This window comes from Odocoileus virginianus, chromosome 5, assembly GCF_023699985.2.
Source record: "Odocoileus virginianus isolate 20LAN1187 ecotype Illinois chromosome 5, Ovbor_1.2, whole genome shotgun sequence".
NCBI classification, from domain to species: domain Eukaryota; kingdom Metazoa; phylum Chordata; class Mammalia; order Artiodactyla; family Cervidae; genus Odocoileus; species Odocoileus virginianus.
In genome coordinates, this window is record NC_069678.1 from 28,348,488 (window position 1) to 28,372,093 (window position 23,606).

The window sequence follows — 23,606 nt, forward strand, 5'->3', positions numbered from 1 at the left end:
TAATTTGTTTCTTTTATTTTTTAACTTCTTAATCATGAAAGGGTCTTTACATTGTGAAAAATACCCATGTTATACCTGTATGACTGTATAGGAATCATCATTAAATCAGCTATGCTGTGCTTCTGTTAGAAACATTTTATATAAGAAATACAGATGTGGATTAGAGATACATAGCTGGGCAAATGGTGTTAATGGCAACAAACATATTTTTCAACATACCTTTCTGAGTTCTTAGAAATTCTTTTGACAAATAACATAATGAGAATCTTGAAAATGAAACAAAATGTTGACTGTACTTATAATTATCATTTTTATGCTTTTCTGAGTTGTTCAAGCTGATTACTTATTATAGCTTTTACCAAAATTAATGAATTATGAAGTTATATATTACATATATAATAAACTTTATTTCTCTGGATATATATATGTATTTAATTTACATTTTATAATTTAGATTCAGTATGAATTGCAATAAATGGATCCTCAGCGGAGTTACTAATAGAAAAATAAGCATTACCATCACAAGAAACATTGATTTGATTTCCTGTACAACTGTCACCAATTTTATCTCCAGAAATAACATCACAATATGTACCAGAAGGAAGACCAGTTTGCAAAGTTGCAGATAATGCCCTGTAAAATGAAATTTAAGATTTAACTTGAATTTTCCACAGGTAAAATCAAGATTAGAGACTGTCTCTAAAATAGTTTAATTGTGTGCTATAGAATTCTAAGCAGTCAAGATCTCAATTAAAATAAAATTAAAACACAAAGACCTCTTCAGTGGATGTAACCAGTTTTCTCAGAGCCAACAAAATTCTAATAGAGGACTTCAGAGTTTCCTAGTCAATAATAAATTTTATAAAAAAAAAATAAGGTTGAAGAGTATCAGCGAAGATTTGAGTGACTTGTGTCCCTTAGAGAAAATTACTACCTTTGGTAAACACAAATATTTTTAATTTGCCTTTGTCTGAACTTAAGAAGATACTTATTACTTTCAAGAATTTAAATTTGATTATTTCTTCAAAAATTGTTTTCAAGAAATTAAAATAAATTGAGGTTGCAAATAAAAAAAAATCTCACATTTCTATAAAGAAGTATACAGTTTCAAAATATAAAGATGTTTCATAAACTTGTTTCTCCCATCTATAAAAGACAGACATCAAAGGACTAGCAATAAATTCTTGGGGAAGATAAGTATATACTTTATTTATTTTTTTTGTCACTGAAATATATGTTGGCCTAGAGTGAGCTAAGAAGAGTGGAAGTTGGCCTTGGATTAAGACTTTGCAACTGCTTGCAATGAGGTCTTCTGAGCTGTAGTTCTATACATAAGGGAAACAGCATACTGGAGGCAGAGAATTGTAAGTATCATAAATGAAAATCAGTGTGAGATGTCTCAGAACTAAAACTCAAAAATCTCCTGAGGTGATTAAATGACATTTATATGTATTATATGTATTCATTATATATCTGCTTTAAGAAGTATTCGTCACAAAGAGACAGTAAAGTTTAAAAGAAGATAAAAAAACCAGATAGTAGAATAGGTGAAAAAAAGTTATAGAAAAAGATATTTCGTACTAGAGGGAACATTTTTCCATTATTGACTTAAAATTCCTATAAGACGTTCTTCTAGAAATTTCACAAAGTTTTTATTAACTATGCTGTGTATTTTATATGCGGGGCATATACATGTGCATCATATCTGCCAAAGATATGCAAGAGTACACAAAAAATAACTCCACTTAGAAAAGAAAGCACTTATAAACAGAGGTCAAAAGAATAACAGTCATCATCATCATTTTTCTTCTTTTTTTATGATCATTATGTTTTCTTAATATGCCATCTAAAGAATTTTTCAGAGATGAAAAAAGTAAATGAGCAGGAAAAGAATAAACCAAGAATATTAGCATAAAATATCATTTTTAACTGATATTTACTTACCAGTCATCATTGTTGAAAACAATGAATCCTTTGTTTCCTCTTCCAAAAGCTACTTGGTTACTACCATTATCCCACCAGTTTGTAAAAGGTTGGCCATCAACCACATTACGGAATATAACCATGTTCCTAAAAATAAAAGAGCATGTGAAATAATGATGAATGCTTCAACAGTTTAAAACAAAATGTTAAGAAAATTTATTATTAGAGGATATGTCTAAATAAGTATTCCTACCTTATTTGACGCCATCGATGTTCACAGACCCAGCCATTGCCACAAGTAGTATCCGGATTAATAGTAACTTCTTTAATTACTCCATTATTATTTGGTGGCCCAATCCAATCATTAACATCCTCAATTACCAAAAAAATAAGTAAATTTTAAAAGTTCATATTTATTTTTTAATTGGAGGAAAACTGCTTTACAATGTTGTGTTGGCTTCTGCTGCATAAAAATATGAATCAGCCACAAGTATACACATGCCTCCTCCCTCCTCAATGCCCTACCCTCCAATACCACCCTTCCACATTGTCACAGAGCAGTTGGTTGAGCTCCCTGAGTAATACAGCAACTGCCCACTAGCTATCTAGTTTACATATGGTGATGTATGTTTCAATGTTACTCGCAATTTTTCCCCCTCTCCTTCCCCTGCTGTGTCCACAAGTTTGTTCTTTAGGTCTCTATTCCTACTCTGCAAATAGGTTGAAACATACCATTTTTCTAGATTCCATATATATGCGTTAATACATTTATTTTTCTCTGACTTACTTCACTGTATATAACAGGCTTTAGGTTCATCCATCTCAGTTCAACTGACTCAAATTCATTCCTTTTTATGTCTGAGCAATATTCTATTGTGTATAAGTACCACAACTTTATCCATTCATATGTCACTGGACATCTAGGTTGCTTCCATGTCCTGGCTATTGTAAATAGGGTTGCTATGAACATTGGGGTACATGTGTCTTTTTGAATAATGGTTTTCTCAGGGTATATGGCCAGTAGTGCGATTGCTGGGTCATATGATAATTTTATTCCTAATTTTTAAAGAAATCTCTATACTGTTCTCCACATCAATAGGAATGTATCAATTTACATTCCTACCAACAGTGCAAATGGGTTGGTTCCCTTTTCTCCACATCCTCTCCTGCATTCAGTTACAGATCTTTTGGTGATAGCCATTCTGACTGATGTGAGGTGCTACCTCATTGTAGTTTTGATTTGCATTTCTTTAATAATGAGTGATGTTGAGTATCTTTTCATGTGTTTAATGGCCATCTGTATGTGTTCTCTGGAGAAATGTCTGTTTAGGTCTTCTGTCTCTCCACTTATTTTTGTATTGAGTTATTTGTTCTTCTGATATTGAGCTTCATGAGCTGCTTGTATATTTTAGAGATTAATCCTTTGTCAGTTGCTTCATTTTCTATTATTTTCTCCCATTCTGAGGGCTGTCTTTTCATCTTGCTTATAATTTCCTTCACTGTGCAAAAACTTTCAAGTTTGATTAGGTGCCGTTTATTTAGTTTTGTTTTTATTTCGCTTACTCTAGGAAGTGGGTCAAAGAGGATTTTGCTGTGATTTATGTCAGCATGTTCTGCCTATATTTTCCTCTAAGAGTTTTACAGTTTCTGTCCTTACATTTAGGTCTTTAATCCATTTTGAGTTTATTTTTGTATATGGTGTTAGGAAGTGGTCTAATGCCATTCTTTTACATATAGTTATCCAGTTTTCCTACTTGTTGTTCTGGATATAAAACAAATATCCAGATATAAAACAAATATCCAGTTTTACTACTTATTGATAAAAGCTTAGATTTTTAACATTACATGTGTCCTTATTTTTACCATCTGAGCCACTCATTTAGTACACTAAACCGAATCTGTCCTATTTGTGTCTTTGTAATGTCTTCATTTACTATCCAACTTGCTCAGTATTTTTACTGAATTTTTCTTATCCCTAACTTCTCAATCTCTAGTGCCATATTTCAAACAAGGGAATGATTTTTTTTTAACCCTCTCATTATCTTTCTAGGGAATTACAATGACTTTTCAATTATCACTATAGGAAGTGAGTGTAATATCATTGAAATGGCAAGGACTTTATTGTTAGAAAAAGCAAGATTAAAAGACTTAGTCTTAGGTTCTATTACTAAGAATAAGTAATAGGTTCAGTTACTGCTAACAAGGAAAACTTAGTTAATACATATAACTTCTGTGCCTAACTTTCCTCTTCTATAAAATGAATATATGACTGTTTCTATAAAATTTGAATACTTTACAGATGATAATTGCTAAATAAATATTATGTTATTTCATTCTTTTTTCAATAAGTATTTTAATCAAAATATAACAACATCCTTTACTTAACTGGCCAAATTTCCGATTGGTACTTTCAAAGATAATCATAGGAAAAGACAGATTATGTCAAGGAAGGTTATCAACATCTGTCTTAAGTCATATGGCATGATGAATGATGGACAAAGCTAAGAGTTGTTAGCATACAGAAGTCTTGGAAAAGCCTTGCAAATGTTATGGAAAAGGGGAAATGAACATAGGCCATGACTCCTGACATCAGAAATAAAAAAAGACTAATTGTAGTGGAAACTATAAGTTGGGTCAATATAAAGGAACACCTAAATATTAAGGCTATCTAAGAATAGAATGAGTTGCTGTATAAAGTAGTAGTGGACTTCTCAACTTGAAAAGAACCTACTAGAAACAAGAGAAATATTTATCTGAAGAGAATTTTCCCCTTGAGGTATGAAGTTGCTGTATGATGCTGCACTTGAAATCTCCAGTTTGAAAAGAAAACTTTTCACAAACTTTCCAAATACCTTAATATACATTTTTACTTACTGTATCCTTATTTTTAAGTGGTACTTTTTTTTGTAGGGGGGTTGGCTAAGAGTGTATATTTGTTATCTTTGAAACAGCCTACACACATTTTTAACTTTTAAATATCCACTGCATTGTTAAAAGAGCACTGCATCAAATTTACACTTAATAAATATTTGACAAACTAGTGAATGTAACAACATCACAAGAAATTAAACCAAAATTAACCTTTTTTTTTTTTTTTTTTGAGAAAAAGATATTTTGGACAGCACCAAAACTCACTTTTCCATTCTCAAAATATCTTGGCCAATGGTAGCTTGACATTACTCGTGTAAATCCATAGGGATGAGCGAGCATAAATCCAACTCCCATTTTGTACAGTCTAAAAGGCATGAAATTATATTATTATAGAAGAAAATAATATTTTTGACATCATTAAAATGTAGGTTTAAAAATGGGGAACTTTGTTTCTTACCTGGCATCCCAGAATGTAAGAATAGAAGCTCCCCCAGCTCCATGCCCTCGCTGATTGTCATGGTTATCAACAAAGACAAGTGCCCTGTCAGAAGGCATGAAACCCCAGCCTTCTCCCCAGTTCCTATTAAAAAATAAATCTTAAAAACACATATATGTATTCTTTTACAATGACTTTAGAGTAACCTAAATGTCTATGCCTTTCACTATAGGAACCTGTAAGGAAATTCTCTAATTAAATGATTATTTTCAGGGCTTTTTAAATGTAATATATATAGATATATTGGGTTGGCCAAAAGTTGCATTTGATTTTTGCCATTAGATGGCTCTAGTAGTGCTTAGTTATCTTTCAACTGAAACAACTTAGTTAGATTGTGTTGTGACAGTTGTCAAAGCACATGAAAAGATGCTCAACATCACTCATTATCAGAGAAATGCAAATCAAAGCCACAATGAGGTACCATTACACGCCAGTCAGGATGGCTGCTATCCAAAAGTCTACAAGCAATAAATGCTGGAGAGGGTGTGGAGAAAAGGGAACCCTCTTACACTGTTGGTGGGAATGCAAACTAGTACAGCCGCTATGGAAAACAGTGTGGAGATTTCTTAAAAAACTGGAAATAGAACTGCCATATGACCCAGCAATACCACTTCTAGGCATATACACCAAGGAAGCCAGATCTGAAAGAGACACGTGCACCCCAATGTTTATCACAGCACTGTTTATAATTGCCAGGACATGGAAGCAACCTAGATGCCCATCAGCAGATGAATGGATGAGGAAGCTGTGGTACATATACACCATGGAATATTACTCAGCCATTAAAAAGAATTCATTTGAATCAGTTCTAATGAGATGGGTGAATCTGGAGCCCATTATACAGAGCGAAGTAAGCCAGAAAGATAAAGACCATTACAGTATACTAACACATATATATGGAATTTAGAAAGATGGTAACGATAACCCTATATGCAAAAAAAGAAAAAGAGACTCAGATGTATAGAACAGACTTGTGGACTCTATGGGAGAACCTGGGGGTGGGATGTTTCAAGAGAACAGCATCGAAACATGTATATCTAGGGTGAAACAGATCACCAGCCCAGGTTGGATGCATGAGACAAGTGCTCAGGCCTGGTGCACTGGGAGGACCCAGAGGGATGGGGTGGAGAGGGAGGTGGGAGGGGGGACCGGGATGGGGAATACATGTAAATCCATGGCTAATTCAATGTATGACAAAAATCACTGCAATGCTGTAAAGTAATTAGCCTCCAACTAATAAAAATAAATGGAAAAAAAATAAAAATAAAATAAAAATTAAAAAAAAAAAAAAGCAGTGTGAATTAAAAAAAAAAATTATCAAAATTGGTGAATTTTTGTTAGCCATTTTAATATTAATGTTGGAAGAAAAAAAAGCAGCATTTTTGGCATACTATGCTTCATTACAGTCGTGTCCAACTCTTAGAGACCCCAGAAATCAAACTGGGGTCTCCTGCATTGCAGGCGGATTCTTTACCAACTGAGCTATCAGGGATGCCAAACATTTCAAGAAACAAAAATGTAACTGAAATGCAAAAAAACGATTTGTGCAGGGTATGGAAAAAGTGCTGTTACTGATTGAATGTGTCAAAAAGTGCAAATTTTTTTAAAGTTTTGCAAAGTTTCATGTTGGAGATTTCTTACTAGATGATGTTCGTTGAAGTTGATAGTGATCAAATTAAGACACTTTTGAGAACAATCAATGTGATACCACACATGTGATGGCCAACAAACTCAAAATACCCAAATCAAGAATTGAAAATCATCTGCACTAGCTTGGTTAGTTTAATCACTTTGATATTTGGGTTCCACATAGTTAAGTGGGGGAAAAAAACCTTCTTGACTATATTTGTGCATGCAGTTCTCTAATTAAACACAAAGAAAACATTCCATTTTAAAAACAAAAGTGCAACAAGGAATGAAAAGTGAATACTGTATAATAATGTGGAATGGAAGAGATCATGGGGCAAAATGAACCACCAACAACCACATCAAAGGCCACTCTTCATTCATAGAAGGTGATGCTGTGTATATGGTGGGATTGGAAGGAAGTCCTCTATTATGAGCTCCTCTGGAAAAACAAATTATTAATCCCAACAAGGACTGCTCTCAATGAGACCAACTGAAAGCAACACTCAACAAAAACCAACTGGAATTAGTCAACAGAAAACGCAAGATCTTCTATCAGGATAATTCAAGACTGCATATTTCTTTGATGACCAGGCAAAAATTGTTACAGCTCAGCTGGGAAGTTCTGATTCATCTGCCATAATCATCAGTCACTGCACCTTCAAATTCCCATTTTTTCAGTCTTTTTTAAATTCTCTTAATGGAAAAAATTTCAATTACCTGGAAGACTGTAAAAGGCATCTGGAATACTTCTTTGCTCAAAAATATAAAAAGTTTTGGGAGGATAGAATTATGAAGTTGCCTGGAAAATGGCAGAAGATAGTGGAACTAAATGGTGAATATGTTGTTCAATAAGGTTCTTGGTAAAAATGAAAAATGTATCTTTTATTTATACTTAAAAACTGAAAGAACGTTTTGGCCACCTCAATTTTATCTAGGAATACATTCCATACATGTATATATGTAGGAATTACTTAAATTACATTCATGTTACAGGTATAAGATTTTTGTTAGAAAAGATATTTTAGAAGTTTCAGTATATTATAACTTAGATGGGCTTCAGAAGGACCAACATCCACTATCATACAATACAGAATGAGAAACTGGGTTTAAATAAGCCTTCAATATTATATTGTTATAATGTTAATATTAGAAATCAATTAGTTGATTAATATATGTAATTCTGTAGCATGGCTTCACTGTAGGAACTTCATAAATTATAGAATCATTTTAACAATAACCTGACCTTTACAAATTACATGTAAACATTAGTCAAATCTAGTAGAGTCACACTGAAATCTCTAGATCAAAATCACAGATTAGAATCTCTATTTTATGCTTTGGATCTCAAAAAGCACCTCCTTGTGATTGACATCCTAAATAATAATGATCATCCCTTAGCAGTTATGGAAGTATAACACTTGTTATTAGTAAATGAATCCTTGAGAGTTGTCTAAACAAAAATGCATTAAGAAGAAAACTCATGCTGGGGCAATATCACAAATAAAGCTGCGAAATAATTCAAATGAAAGAAATCGTATTTCACTTACTTTAAGTAAGCCATTTTCTCTCCACTCCACTTGCGCAGAACTGTGCCTAGTTTTGCACCATACTTGAATTCTGTCACACGGCCATTTCCAAAGTACTCACTGCTTGCAATTGTCTCACCACCCAGATCAATTACCTCATAGAAATGAAGAAAAAAATATCATTTTAAGAAAGAATTTTAACAATTTAAAATTATATAGAAAATAACTTTATACTATTTACATGAAATGCCCCAAATAGTCTTCCTTATATCAAAATTCATATTTTTCTTTGCTAAAATATATAGTACAATATTAAAAGGAGCATGACAAAGTAACCTGTTGTCCTGTGAGAATGCTGTCCAAATTAGTCTTATTCATAAATGATAAAAGTAGCTCATATTTATATAGCACTTAATGTCTGGCTGACAATATTTCTCAGTGTTTGATAAACATTACCTCTTTAATTCTCCAAAGAATATAAAGATATAACCATTATCATTATTCTTTTTGATAAATTTTGAAAAAATTGTTCCTCAGGTTGATCAATTTACTAAATAAATACAGCTAATGGTGCTAGAGCCAAGATTTAAAGTCAGATAACCTGTCTTAAGACAATTTCTACATTATACTGTCTTTTATAATGACCTCTGGGGAAGTTGTATGACATAGAGATTTTTGCAACCTATATACATTCTCAGAACTTGCATAAAACACCTCCTATGATAAATATACAGTCTCTGAATAAAAGGAGGCTAAGGAGCACTCTTCTATATAAATGATTCATCCATTAATCTAAAGAAACTGTGTTTTTAATGAAATCTGCCATTTATTTTCTGATAAATTATGGATGAATACTGATGATGAATTACGCTCTGATGAATAATAAATGGTATTATTTTATATGGACATGATCCATAGGGTTGCAAAGAGTCAGACATAACTGAAGTGACTTAGCATACACATGTATTGACATACCTCCTGGTAAATGAAAGGTCTACTTCCTTCAGGGAACCAGCTTGTGTTTAGATTATGCAGCTTATCCAAAATTGCTTTTATGTCTCCAGGCCACATGTGCTTAGAAGCATCAATTCGGAAACCAGCTACACCAATGTCAATGAGACGGTTTAGATATTCAGCAATTGTGGAGCGCACATAATCTTTCGCCAATGCAAGATCAAGAAGACCAAGCAGACGACAATCTCTGACCTACAGAGGTAAAACTTTGTGATTGATCCTTGGAACATCACCTCCACCTGAGAATCCATTTAATTATTTTCATTTATTCATTAATATTAATAGATATTTCTATAATGCCTTATTTGCGCTGGTCTCTGAGGTTACTGACATTCTAGTATAGACATACCTTTGAAATATTTTTCATTATAAAAATAGAGAATGTAGAAAATACAGTGGATGACCTTTTTCATTGTGAAAAATTAGATTTGAGAAAATGTTTTAAATATTGATTTGAAATTATTATTTTTAACAGTCAGACTTGGAATCTTGTTTTCCTAAACAATCTAAACTAACATTTAAAATGGAGATCAGTAAGCTACATGTGGATAATAAAAAGCACAGATAGCTCATTTTTGCTAAGTACCTGATAAGCAACATTATAGCTCTTAATTTCTCTATTTCCAGTTTTACATTTGCCATCATTAAAATCCCAACCAGAGTATGGGACTGCTGGGAAATCCCTAGTCCCAGGGTTGAAGTAACTTCCACAAGTACTGCTCGTTCCCGCACTCACACCACTTCCAGTCATATGATTAATTACAGCATCCACATAAATGCGGACCTGAAAGAAAAATTTCTATTTCAGTTTGGCTTACAGAGAGGTAGAAGTTCATATTATTTTTAGAGTTTATAGCACAGTGATGACACTCCAAAATATTTGTTATTTTATAACTTACCATCTTAGAAGAGTATAATAAAGTGTATAATAAAGCATTGTGAATGGAAGTCCTACATGCATTCTAGCCACTTGGTCAAATGGCTCAAGGAGTAAAGAAACTGCCTGCAATGCAGGAGATGCAGGAGATATGGGATCGATCCCTGGGTCAGAGAAGATCCCCTGGAGGAGGAAATGGTAACCCACTACAGTATTCTTGCCTGGAAAATTCCATGGGCCAAGGAGCCTGGCGGGCTATAGTCCATAGGCTTGCAACAGGTCAGAAATGACTGAGTAAGCACTGAGCATGATAAATTAAATGAACCCCAAACTACTAAAACTATGAAAAAAAAATGCAAAGACACTATTATTGGCAGGAGATCAGAATCAGCTGAGGCAGGAGAGATTACTGATTTTTTGTTGTTGTTGTTGAAATTTACATGGGTTGTCCTAAGAAAAAAGAAGCCAGCTTCTGGTATCTATTTAGGATCAGAAGAAATAAAGTTAGGTATTGCCTGTCATTATCCTCCTTATCAAAGAGAAAATAATTACATATCATCATAAAACCTGTGGGAAGGAAGACCCAGGATTATGGGTGGAGAAACAAGTGACGTGAACCTATCAGCAAATGTTATAAGTAGAATTTCCTATTAAAACTGGAAAAGTATTTCCCAGGAATGTGTACAGGCAAAGGGTTAAAAGTTGCTATTTTGCATTATAAGTAAGCTTCTGGCCTTAAACTTTTCCTTCATCTTCTTTAGTGGACAAATGGCATATATATAAATAATTACAAAAGCTGAATATTAGGTAACAACTAAATTTTATATTTTTAAAATATAAATTTATAGCTAAAGTAAAATTTCAAAATATATGAAAATTATTCTGCATAAAAGGAACAAAAGGCAAGAGAGATAAATTATTTTTCTATATAATATGTTTAAAGAAAACTTTAATTCACTTACACCAACATTGTTACATCTAGTCACCATGTCTTTGAATTCACTTTCATTTCCTGATCTTGTACATAACTTGTAGCTAACTGGTTGGTATCTTTCCCACCAAGGTCTTGAAGGGTCAGTAATCACAACGTTTTCATTGGGTGGGGAGATCTACAAATAAAACACACTTAATAAGTATCTAATTATGGCTTACTTTATATCGCTGAATATTCTAGAAACTAATCAATAGTCTAAAATTATTTCTGAATCTTTGTATTTGCAGCTACATTTTTTGCAACTATTGATATCCTGCTGAAAAAAAATTATCTTAGAAATAAAACAAGGTCACCAAAAATTTCAAATTTTTTCTTCCTCAGAAAACTGTTTTACTTAGAGTACTTTAATTCTAAAGTAAAATGTTGACCTAGCTTTCAGACACAGAGGATACTATCACTTACACTCAGCACAGTAAAGTCTGCAATTTATGCAATGAACAACACTCACCTGAACCCCTCCAAATCCTTTGGGGGCTAAGTATCGCTCACATTCAAGAGCAATATCGACCCAGCGCCACTCAAACAGATGGACAATAGATGTCCGTCCAGATTTGGTGTGTGGGGCATACTGAGCCCAGCAGAACACAATGACTGAAAGCAACAGAAAGAACTTCATTTTGCACTGAAGTTGTCAGTGTTCTTTCCAGCAAATATCTGTATTCCTGTAAGAAGCATATTTTACAAAGTAAATGTTAACATGAATAAACATTTGGACCACAAACTCTTTATTCATAATCTGAAGAGAACTATCAATAATAACATTAAGCAGATGAACATCCATAAAATCTCCTTGGAATACCACCTAAATCAGCGGTCACCAACATTTTTGGTACTAGGGTCCTGTTTCATGGAAGACAATTTTTCCACGGCTAGCCAGGGGTGGGGAATGGTACAGGTGGTAATTCGAGTTGTGGGAGCAATGGGGAGCAGCAGATGAGGCCTTGGCTCATCAGCCACATACACCTCCTGCTGTGAGACCCAGTTGCTAATAGGCCACGGACTGGTACTGGTACTGGTCCATGACCAGGGGTTGGGAGAGTCATGATCTAAATGACCTTTTATAACAATGTTTTCCTCAATGAGAGATATTAAAATATATATAAAGTTCATAATCATGCATTACTTAGCTAAGATTAGAAGACCTTATTTCTGAAGTCCTTTACTAATAGAAGGAAAAAAACAATTAGAGTCAACTGAATTCACAGTCAAAATATTGCAAACATTTGTATCATTTCAGTTTCAAAAACAAAACAAAACAAAAACAGACTATTCAATTCCATTCTTGTTTTACCCTCAACCAAAAATTTTAATCCTTTAACTTTCTGCACCAAGATTTAAGAAACCACTTGGAAGAAGAATGACATGAATTGAGGAAACAGACCTTCCTCCCTCCTCTCTTCATCAAATCCTGTGGTTAATACATTGGCTGTAGCAGTAGAGTGTGGCTTTATTCCCCCTCTTATTTCTTATAACCAAGTATTTCTTTTACCTGATAAAACACTGTTAATGAATTCACATCCATTTTCTTTCTTAATATACATGAAATTCTACCAGAGAGAATATAGTACAGGTGGGAAAAAAGTTAAACTAGTCATTCAACAAGCATTAAATGAGTGTCTGTTTTCTTTGCTAAGAAAATGGGTAATATTCAGGATACAACAATGAACAAGACAGACAAGATACTGTTCTCGAGCAACTTACTTTATAGTAGAAAACAAAGAAATATATGAGTAGATAATAATAATACTAAAGCAGTGTAAGATGGCAATAAGAACTAGTATTAAATAACTGTGTAATAAAATAGAAAATGATTTCACTATCAGTGTATTTTAGACTGAATATTCAGGGAAGGTACCTTTGACAAAGTGATTTTCAGGTAGAATTTGAAAGATTAGAAGAAGGTAGTTATTTTAAGGTTGGAAAAAGAGTAATCTAGATAGAAGAAAGTGCAATAATAAAAGCCCAAAGTAGGAAAAAGCTAAGAATACTCAAATGACACTAAAAAGATAAAATAAATAAAAGTCAGCACAACTAACATTGGTGGCAAAGTGGAAAGGAAAACAAGATGAGGTGAAGAGAAATAGGCCAGATCATGTAGGACCCTATAGAATGTAATGAAAGAGAAGGCCACTGAGGCTCAAAAAAAGGGACCTAAGAGGTTCTAACTTTTAAAAATAATTCTTGCTCTGCTGTGAAGAAATTGGCTTATAGGAAGACAAGAATGGCAGCAAACAGATCAGTAGGCTTTTTCAGTGGTCTAGGAAAGAAGTAAATAGTTTGGACTGGGGAATTGACAGAATACATTTCCCAGGTAAAAATGCAATAGGTTTATAGATAGATTAGAACTCAAGAATAAGGGAAAGAGAAAAATTAAAGAAGTGGGTATTTGGTGACGCCATTTACTAAGATGAAAAATGAAGAAGTACTAGCTTCATGGAGGAAATACCAAGAGCAGCCTATGAATCCTAGTACTCTCCTTCAGTCTTTCCTCCAACTCACTTTGTGAATAATCTCTGTGTCCAAAGTTTTTTTTTAAAATTATTATTTAGTTCAAGCTGCTATAACAAGAATATCATAGACTGGATGGCTTATAATTAAACATTTATTTCTCACATTGGTGGAGTCTGGGAAACCCAAGATCAAAATATCAGAAATCCAGTGTCTGGTGAAAGCCCCCTTCCATGTTCACAGATGGCCAATTTCCTTCTTGTATCCTCACATAGTGTAGACTATTGAGAATTTTACACTATTTTTGCTTTTTACAAGGACATTAATTCTATCAGGGGAGCTTCACTCTCATGAATTTACCTTAACATAATTACTTCACAAAGTTGTCAATGCCTAATATCATCCCACTGAGAAGAGGTAGGGTATTAACATCTGAATTTTGTGGTGGAGTGAAACACAAACACACAGTCCCTAATACCCATCCATTGAAAAACTAAAATTCCTTCATATTTTACATGCAACTTTATTTCTTCATGACTTTCAAGTACTTTCAAGTTCCCTTCCATCACCCTTGAATACCTAGTAACTATGCTGCCTTTCAGATGCATAAAGCATCTTTATGAAACTTATCTTGATAGTTAGGTAGAACTACTCTGTATGATAGTTTTTTTTAACTTATATGATATTATTAAGTGATATTTGATTTCTACTGTAAAAAGTAAGTATTTATATGGCCATCATTCTGGAACAGATTTCCTTAAGGGTAGACTTCATAGTTAATGGTCCTTGCAAAACAAATAGCATAATGGCTTATGTGATCAAAAAATGGTTGCAACATACAGACTATGAAATTCAGATACTGTGCAAGACATTGGTGTAGCTTGGGTTGTGTCTACATTGATTTTTTTTTTTAATAAATGAACACTATGTCAGAAATTGTACAATACAGTCTACTCTAATCATTGCGGAAAATTTGTACACATAAAACTAAGGCTCAGGGAGACCAATTTACATTGTTCAGGCCCACATAATAAGTTACAAACTTGAAATTTGATAATCGACCTAATACAAGTCAACATTTTCTGTACTACATCAAGGTTTCTCATAGAATATTTGAGTTGCAATGTCCAATACGGTAGCCACAAGGAAAACTTCACTATTAAACCCTTGAAATATATCCCCCTCAGTTAGTCTATCCTATCAGGAAGCTTTCTTTTTTTTTTTTCCATTTATTTTTATTAGTTGGAGGCTAATTACTTTACATCATTGCAGTGGTTTTTGTCATACATTCAAATGAATTAGCCCTGGATTTACATGTATTCCCCATCCCGGTCCCCCCTCCCACCTCCCTCTCCACCCGATCCCTCTGGGTCTTCCCAGTGCACCAGGGCCGAGCACTTGTCTCATGCACCCAACCTGGGCTGGTGATCTGTTTCACCCTAGATAATATACATGTTTCGATGCTGTTCTCTTGAAACATCCCACCCTCGCCTTCTCCCAGAGTCCACAAGTCTGTTCTATACATCTGAGTCTCTTTTTCTGTTTTGCATATAGGGTTATCGTTACCATCTTTCTAAATTCCATATATATGTGTTAGTATACTGTAATGGTCTTTATCTTTCTGGCTTACTTCGCTCTGTATAATGGGCTCCAGTTTCATCCATCTCATTAGAACTGATGCAAATGAATTCTTTTTAATGGCTGAGTAATATTCCATGGTGTATATGTACCACAGCTTCCCCATCCATTCGTCTGCTGATGGGCATCTAGGTTGCTTCCATGTCCTGGCTATTATAAACAGTGCTGCGATGAACATTGGGGTGCATGTGTCTCTTTCAGATCTGGTTTCCTTGGTGTGTACGCCCAGAAGTGGGATTGCTGGGTCATATGGCAGTTCTATTTCCAGCTTTTTAAGAAATCTCCACACTGTTTTCCATAGTGGCTGTACAAGCTTTTAACCTTCTCCATCAGAGGGCAGCAGGTTGAAAATCACACCCACAGAAACCTAACTAATCTAATAACAAGGACCACAGCATTGTCTAAATCAACAAAACTATGCCATGTAGGGCCACCCAAGACAGATGGGTCATGGTGAAGAGTTCTGACAAAATGTGGTCCACTGGAGCAGAGAATGGCAAACCACTTCAGTATTCTTGCCTTGAGAACCCCATGAACAGTATGAAAAGGCAAAAAGATAGGACACTGAAAGATGAACTCCCCAGGTCAGTACGTGCCCAATATGCTACTGGAGATCAGTGGAACTATAGCTCCAGAAAGAATGAGGAGATGGAACCAAAGCAAATACAACACCCAGTTGTGGATGTGACTGGTGATGGAAGTAAAGTCTGATGCTGTAAAAAGAGCAATACTGCATAGGAACCTGGGATGTTAGGTCAATGAATCAAGGCAAATTAGAAGTGATCAAACAAGAGATGGCAAGAGTGAACATCGAAATTTTTGGAATCAGCAAACTAAAATGGACTGCAATATGTGAATTTAACTCAGATGACCGTTATATATACTACTATGGGAAAAAATCCCTTAAAAGAAATGGAGTAGCCATCATAGTCAATAAGAGAGTCAGAAATGCAGTACTTGCAGTCTCAAAAATGACAGATCAAAAACGGATAATCTCTGTTTGTTTCCAAGGCAAACCATTCAATATCACGGTAATTCAAGTCTATCCCCCAACCAGTAATGCTGAAGAAGTTGAATTTGAACGGTTCTATGAAGACCTACAAGAACTTCTAGAATTAACACCAAAAAAGATGGCCTCTTCATTATAGGGGACTTCAGTGCAAAAGTAGGAAGTCAAGAAACATCTGGAGTGACAGGCGAATTTGGCCTTGGAGTACAGAATGAAGCAGGGAAAAGACTAATAGAGTTTGGCTAATAAAATGCACTGGTCATAGCAAACACCCTCTTCCAACAACCAAGACAAGACTCTACACATGGACATCACCAGATGGTCAACACAGAAATCAGATTGATCATATTCTTTGCAGCCAAAGACAGAGAAGCTTTATAAAGTCAGCAAAAACAAGACTGGGAGCTGACTGTGGCTCAGATCATGAACTCCTTATTGACAAATTCACACTTAAATTGAAGAAAGTAGGGAAAACCACTAGACCATTCAGGTATGACCTAAATCAAATCCCTTACGATTATATAGTGGAAGTGAAAAATAGATTTAAGGGACTAGATTTGATAGAGTTCCTGATGAACTATGGATGGAGGTTCATGACACTGTACAGGAGACAGGGAGCAAGACTATCCCCAAGAAAAAGAAATGCAAAACAGCAAAATGGTTGCCTGAGGAGGCCTTACAAATAGCTGTGAAAAGAAGAGAAGTGAAAAGCAAAGGAGAAAAGGAAAGATATACTCATTTGAATGCAGAGTTCCAAAGAATAGCAAGGAGAGATAAGAAAGTCTTCCTCGGTGATCAATGCAAAGAAATAGAGGAAAACAATATAATGGGAAAGGCTAGAGATCTCTTCAAGAAAATTAGAGATACCAAGGGAAACATTTCATGAAAGATGGGCTCAATAAAGGACAGAAATGGTATGGACCTAACAGAAGCAGAAGATATTAAGAAGAGGTGACAAGAATACACAGAACTATACAAAAAAGATCTTCACAACCCAGATAACCATGATGGTGTGATCACTCACCTAGAGCCAGATGTCCCGGAGTGCAAAGTCAAGTGGGCCTTAGGAAGCATCACTACGAACAAAGCTAGTGGAGGTGATGGAATTCCAGTTAAGCTATTTCAAATCCTAAACGATGATGCTGTGAAAATGCTGCACTCAATATGCCAGCAAATTTGGAAAATTCTGCAGTGGCCATAGGACTGGAAAAGGTCAGTTTTCATTCCAATCCCTAAGAAAGGTAATGCCAAAGAATGCTCAAACTACTGCACAATTGCACTCATCTCACGCATTAGCAAAGTAATGCTCAAAATTCTTCAAGCCAGGCTTCAGCAATACGTGAACCATGAACTTCCAGATGTTCAAGCTGGATTTAGACGAGGCAGAGGAACCAGAGATCAAATTGCCAACATCCGTTGGATCATCAAAAAAGCAAGAAAGTTCCAGAAAAACATCTATTTCTGCTTTACTGACTATGCAAAAGCCTTTGACTGTAAATCAAAACAAACTGTGTAAAATTCTGAAAGAGATGGGAATACCGGACCACCTGACCTGCCTCTTGAGAAATCTGTATGCAGGTCAGGAAGCAACAGTTAGAACTCGACATGGAACATCACACTGGTTCCAAATAGGAAAAGGAGTATGTCAAAGCTGTATATTGTTACCCTGCTTATTTAACTTATATGCAGAGTACATTATGAGAAATGCTGGGCTGGAAGAAGCACAAGCTGGAATCAAGATTGCTGGGAGAAATATTAATAACCTCAGATATGCTGATGACACCACCCTTATGGCAGAAAGTGAAGAAGAACTAAAGAACCTCTTGATGAAGGTGAACTAGGAGAGTGAAAAAGTTGTCTTGAAGGTCAATATTCAGAAAAATAAGATCACGGCATCCGGTCCCATCACTTCACGGGAAATAGATGGGGAAACACTGGAAACAGTGGCAGACTTCATTTTTTTGAGCTCCGAAAGCACTGGAGATGGTGACTGCAGCCATGAAATTAAAAGGCGCTTGCTCCTTGGAAGGAAAGTTATGACTGAACTAGACAGCATATAAAAGAAGTAGAGACATTACTTTGCCAGCAAAGGTCCATCTAGTCAAGCCTATGGTTTTTCCAGCAGTCATGTATGGATGTGAGAATTGTACTATAGAAAGGTGAGCGCTGAGAATTGATGCTTTTGAACTGTGGTGTTGGAGAAGACTTGAGAGTCCCTCGGACCACAAGGAGATCCAACCAGTCTATCCTAAAGGAGATCAGTCCTGAATATTCATTAGAAGGACTGATGGTGAAGCTGAAACTCCAACATTTTGGCCACCTGATGCCAGGATCTGACTCATCTGAAAAGATCCTGATGTTGGGAAAGATTGAAGGCGAGAGGAGAAGGGGACATCAGAGGATGAGAGGGTTGGATGGCATCACCGACTCAATGGACATGAGTTTGTGTAAACTCCGGGAGTTGGTGATGGACAGGGAGGCCTGGCGTGCTGCAGTTCACGGGGTCACAAAGAATCGGACACGACTGAGTGACTCATTGAACTGAAACAGAAACATGTTATATATGTAAAATACACTTCAAATTTTGAAGAGTTAGTATGAAAAAGGATGTAAAAATTAATTTGTATGTTGCTTACATGTTGAGATACTTTATGATACATTGTGTTGTGCTTAGTCACTCAGTTGTGTCCGACTCTTTGTGACCCCATGGACTATAGCCCGCCAGGCTCCTCTGTCCATGGGGATTCTCAGGCAAGAATATTGGAGTGGGTTACCATGTCCTCCTCCAGAGGATCTTCGCAACCCAGGGTTCAAACCCAGGTCTCCCACATTATAGGAGGATTCTTTACCATCTGAGCCACCAGGGAAGCTAGGCTAGATAAAATTTATTATTAACATTAAATCCCCCAGTTTCTTTTTACCTCCTTTAATATGGCTACTAAAATTTTTATATTACATATGTGGCTTTCATTATATTTCTATTGGACAACACTGTTGTAGCACCTTTATCATATTAAGTCTGAGAAAGGACAAGTCCATGCACAAATACAAATAACAATAAAAAAATGAAAGACATAATCTTTATTTTAAGAGACATATGAGTAAAGTGTTCTGGGATTTCATTAATATGAAAATCCTTTGTGACTGACAGAAGAGAGGAATGTAAAACTGCCTTGCCTTATCATACTGTTCAAGGGGTCCTTAACACAAGAATGCTGAAATGGTTTGTCCAAAGAATTGATGCTTTTGAACTGTGGTGTTGTAGAAGGCTCTTGAAGTCCCTTGGGTTGCAAGGAAATCAAACCAGTCAATCTTGAAAGAAATCATTCCTAAATATTCATTGGAAGGACTGATGCTATAGCTGAAACTCCAATACTTTGGCTACTTGATGCAAAAAACTGACTCATTGGAAAAGACCCTGATGCTGGGCAAGATGGAAGGCAGTAGGAGAAGGGGATCACAGAGGATGAGATGGCTGGATGGCAAAACTGACTTGATAGACATGAGTTTGAGCAAGCTCCAGGAGTTGGTGGAAGGGGAGGCCTGGTGTGCTGCAGTCCATGGGGTCACAAAGAGTCAGACACAACTGAGCGACTGAACTGAACTGACTGAAAATTGCCCTTAAGAAACAGTTTTATTTTAATGAAAAGAGATAAGGAGAAACGGTTCTAAAATAAGGGGGAAAAATGTGTGTCAATTGTAGGAATTGGGCAAGGAGAATAGCAAGAAATTAATATAGTTTTATAGAACATTGAATTAGAAGTGGTGGAGAACTTAGTAAAATTATATTGAGGGTCTTGCAAAGTCAGGGAGAAGTAAGCAGACTTTCTTCTGAAAACTATGAGAAGCTACAGAAGGTTTTGCTTGTTTTTTAAAATGGAAAGTAACCTGATTAGAGTTTCTGGAGTATAGCAGATGGATTGGCAGGCAAAGATAGAAACTTATGCAGTAGTAAAACAGAGTAGTGATGAAAAATCTGAACTAGGATTTTAGCAGTAAAAATAAAAATTGCAGACTATGTACCAATAAGTGCCACCCAATGAATGACATTTGCCAGTATTTTTGTGGAATCTCTTCCTACATAGATTTTGGAGTTGGTTTATAACTTCTTTTGTCCAGGGGGATATCAGCAAAAAAGATACAAACAGTCAGAAGTTTGACTGTCATCTCCACATCTTTTGAAAATCTGAGACCATTGTGGTGTGATAACTGGGATAGAAGACCGCATGGAGAGATTTAAGTGGCCTGAGCCTTTCCAATCATGTGAGCTGACCTACCAGCTAACTGTAGTTGAATGATTGTTCCATAGCTAAATCAGTAGAAGAACTACTTAGTCGACAAAGAGATGTCTAAGACATAGTAAGTTATTATTGTTATTCAGCAATAATGAATTGATATAAAGGGGAGAGAGGCAATAGATTTGTGTGTGTTAGTTGCTCAGTTGTGTTGACTCTTTGACCCCATGGACTATAGCCTGCTAGGCTCTTCAGACCATAGAATTTTCCAGGCAAAGTACTGGAGTGGGTTGGCATTTCCTTCTCTGGGGGATTTTCTGACCCAGGGATGGAACCTGGGTCTCCCACATTGCAGGGAGATTCTTTACTGTTGGGGCCACCAGGGAAGCCCAACAATAGATTTGGTGGAGATAATTATACAAAAATGGTAGCTAATCAAATGTAGGGGAATAGAGAAAAGGAAGAATCAAAGAGGACTCTATGGTTTAAAGGTTAATGACTCAATGATTTAGAAGTCAGTGAGTAAAACAATGACAATACTATTATTATTCATAGTGTAATCTAGAGGCAAACTTGGTTTAGGGACCCTGAAGAGTGAATATGGGATATATTGCATTTACTGTATTAAAAAACACTAGATATGAAGAAAGAAGAGAGATTTGGCAGTTTTCAACAAAGAAGTGATAGTTTCAGAAATGATGTACAAAATATTTAACAACTGATTTAGCACAGACACCAACCAATCAAAACAAATGCCATTATAAGCAACTAGCATGCATGGGCCAATGCACTCTGGGGGGATTATCAGACCTGGAGAGCTGGACTCTTGAAAGTTGATGAGGTACCAATGCAGATATTGAATCCAATGTTACAGCTTTGCAGTCTATATGATGGGGCAGGTAGGAGGGAACATATATAAGTTGCCTTCAAAGTAGGGAGAGGAATTTAATTATCAAATAAATGTTTTCAATAACAAAAAAGGAAGGAAAATTTGCAAAGAGGACAAGAAAATAATTGAATGTAGATGAATATTAGAAACAGAATAGGAAAGACTGAGTAGAGAGTGGATGACATAGCACTGATGGTGGTAAAGAGTTGAGAGACAAGAGCATCATTTGAACTTCACACTTGACTCAAAGTTTCAAATGTAAAAATGTAATGGTTAAGAATAAGATTTTAGGAGTTACATAAAATATAGTTTAAATCCTGACCTTGACATTTATCAGCTGTGTGATCTTAAAATTTATCTATAAACTAGAAAAAAGCAATATGTACCACATAAGGCTGTTATGATGATTAAATTGATTAACACATGTAAAACTGTTATACCAGTGCATGGATACAGTAAAAGCTCAATGTATCAATATTTGGTTGCTGTAATATTATTATTATATTGTTATTTTTACTTCTGGTGTTATTCAAATACTAGAAACTCATGGTCTCATTCCACTTTCACTTTTCATCTTAAATATTGTCTTTTCATTCTACTCTTCCCAAATATTTTTTACATCTCAGAGTATTTTCATATCCCCCCAGAGGAAGAGATGGTGACAAGAAGAAACCAGGAATGTTTTTCACTTGTAATTTTTCCCCATTTTCTTTTCTTTTTCTTTCTTTCTAGCTCTCTCATTTTAAAACCTCTTTGGAGTTTCTGGCAGGCCACATATTAGTTTTGTAAAAACTTCTCATCATTGCTTCATCAGTTATCTCTGAACTGTCCTTTAAATAACAAGCGTTTTTCACAAAGCATTTAAAAGTATTGTTAGAATAAAGGATAACCTGCAGACACAATTTGGGGGATTTCACTAGTATCAGAGCATAGCTGGAGATATGAAAACATATAATAACTTCTACCAAGGATCAGCCATTGTCATATGTTTTCTCATGTAATCTTAAATTTCATCTAAATTAATCTAAAGAGCTATAAACTTCAGAGCAGAGACATTAAAACAGGTATTTATATCTTGGAAGGTAAATACTGTAAATTCTTGACATCTTTGGCATTAATAACAAAACAGAAAAATAAGAACTTGGAATAGCTGTTACATCTACCTCTATTGTTATTATAGTCTACTTGTTACTACAGTCTTCCTAAAGTGGTTCTACTCAGAGAAGCTATTCACAGTAATACTAGTATCAGTGCTCGGTTGCCCACACCTCATATTTTCTGGATTGTTCTAAAAAGTGGAAATTTATTTTTATTTTAAAACTCTAATGGTTACTATAATTTACCAAATGAGATGTCTTAGGAATTCCTAAAAAATATCAAATAGGATGTTTGATAATATCTTAACAAAGCAACACTCTTTAGAGAACATTTATATTTGAAGTCTCAATAAAACATATCTAATGATAAGAAAAACAGTTCTGTTTACTTAGACTTATCTACAAGGTTTATTCTCAGGATAATAAGTCACTTGTAAAGATTAGAGAAATAAAGGTAAAGACAATCAAGTTTACATACCACATTTATGAAACGAGAGAAACACTTTGACCATGGCCCAGATGCATTTCAAACACAGAGTACATTTTGTGCTGCTGGATACTGAAACCTGAGTTGTCAACAAGTCTAAGATAGATTGTGAACTCTGAACTGTATCAAAGCATATGACAGAAATCACTCATTTTGAGGAAAAAAAACAGAAGAGCAAACTATATGACACTCAAAACAATTTTAATAACTTACCACATCAACTTCTCTAAGTGAGTGGTCTCCCAAATCCACAGTTCAGTCTTTCCAATTATAAAACAACAAAATCACATAGTTCTGGTTTAGTTTTCTTTTCAGTGAGGAAAAACAAATTCTGAATTCAGGATTTTTAGATTTCCTATAAATACTCTTCTTTTCAAGAGGTGCTCTCACAATCCTGCTCAAACTCTCCAAATCTAATTTGTACAAAGAGTATACTCTGAGCCCCACATGACCCCAGATCTGGCCACTCTCCC

General features: G+C 35.2%; 1 protein-coding gene across 2 annotated transcripts; it reads right to left on the reverse strand.

The window, feature by feature from the left end:
* On the reverse strand, positions 1-23,606 carry LOC110145675 (alpha-amylase 2B-like). Of its 2 annotated transcripts, none has more exons than XM_020906106.2 (11): positions 23,347-23,606; positions 11,779-11,992; positions 11,299-11,445; positions 10,046-10,243; positions 9,421-9,651; positions 8,467-8,600; positions 5,252-5,374; positions 5,059-5,158; positions 2,177-2,295; positions 1,945-2,070; positions 1-633 (listed from the first exon to the last, which is right to left on the reverse strand). In XM_020906106.2, exons 2-11 carry the CDS (start codon positions 11,944-11,946, stop codon positions 444-446), a joined length of 1,536 nt encoding a protein of 511 aa, XP_020761765.1. In that variant the 5' UTR covers positions 11,947-11,992; positions 23,347-23,606; the 3' UTR covers positions 1-443. The 2 variants fall into 2 exon arrangements, with proteins under 2 accessions (XP_020761765.1, XP_020761767.1); XM_020906108.2 differs by lacking the exon at positions 23,347-23,606 and adding an exon at positions 23,125-23,222.

Bases quoted from the DNA above. Each gene is read 5' to 3' on its own strand.
- LOC110145675 (XM_020906106.2), bottom strand. From the start codon at position 11,946: ATGAAGTTCTTTCTGTTGCTTTCAGTCATTGTGTTCTGCTGGGCTCAG. The intron at 11,446-11,778 runs GTGAGTGTTGTT...TTTTATTTGTAG, and splicing joins AAGGATTTGGAGGGGTTCAG to ATCTCCCCACCCAATGAAAA. The intron at 2,071-2,176 runs GTAGGAATACTT...TTTTATTTTTAG, and splicing joins CATCGATGGCGTCAAATAAG to GAACATGGTTATATTCCGTA.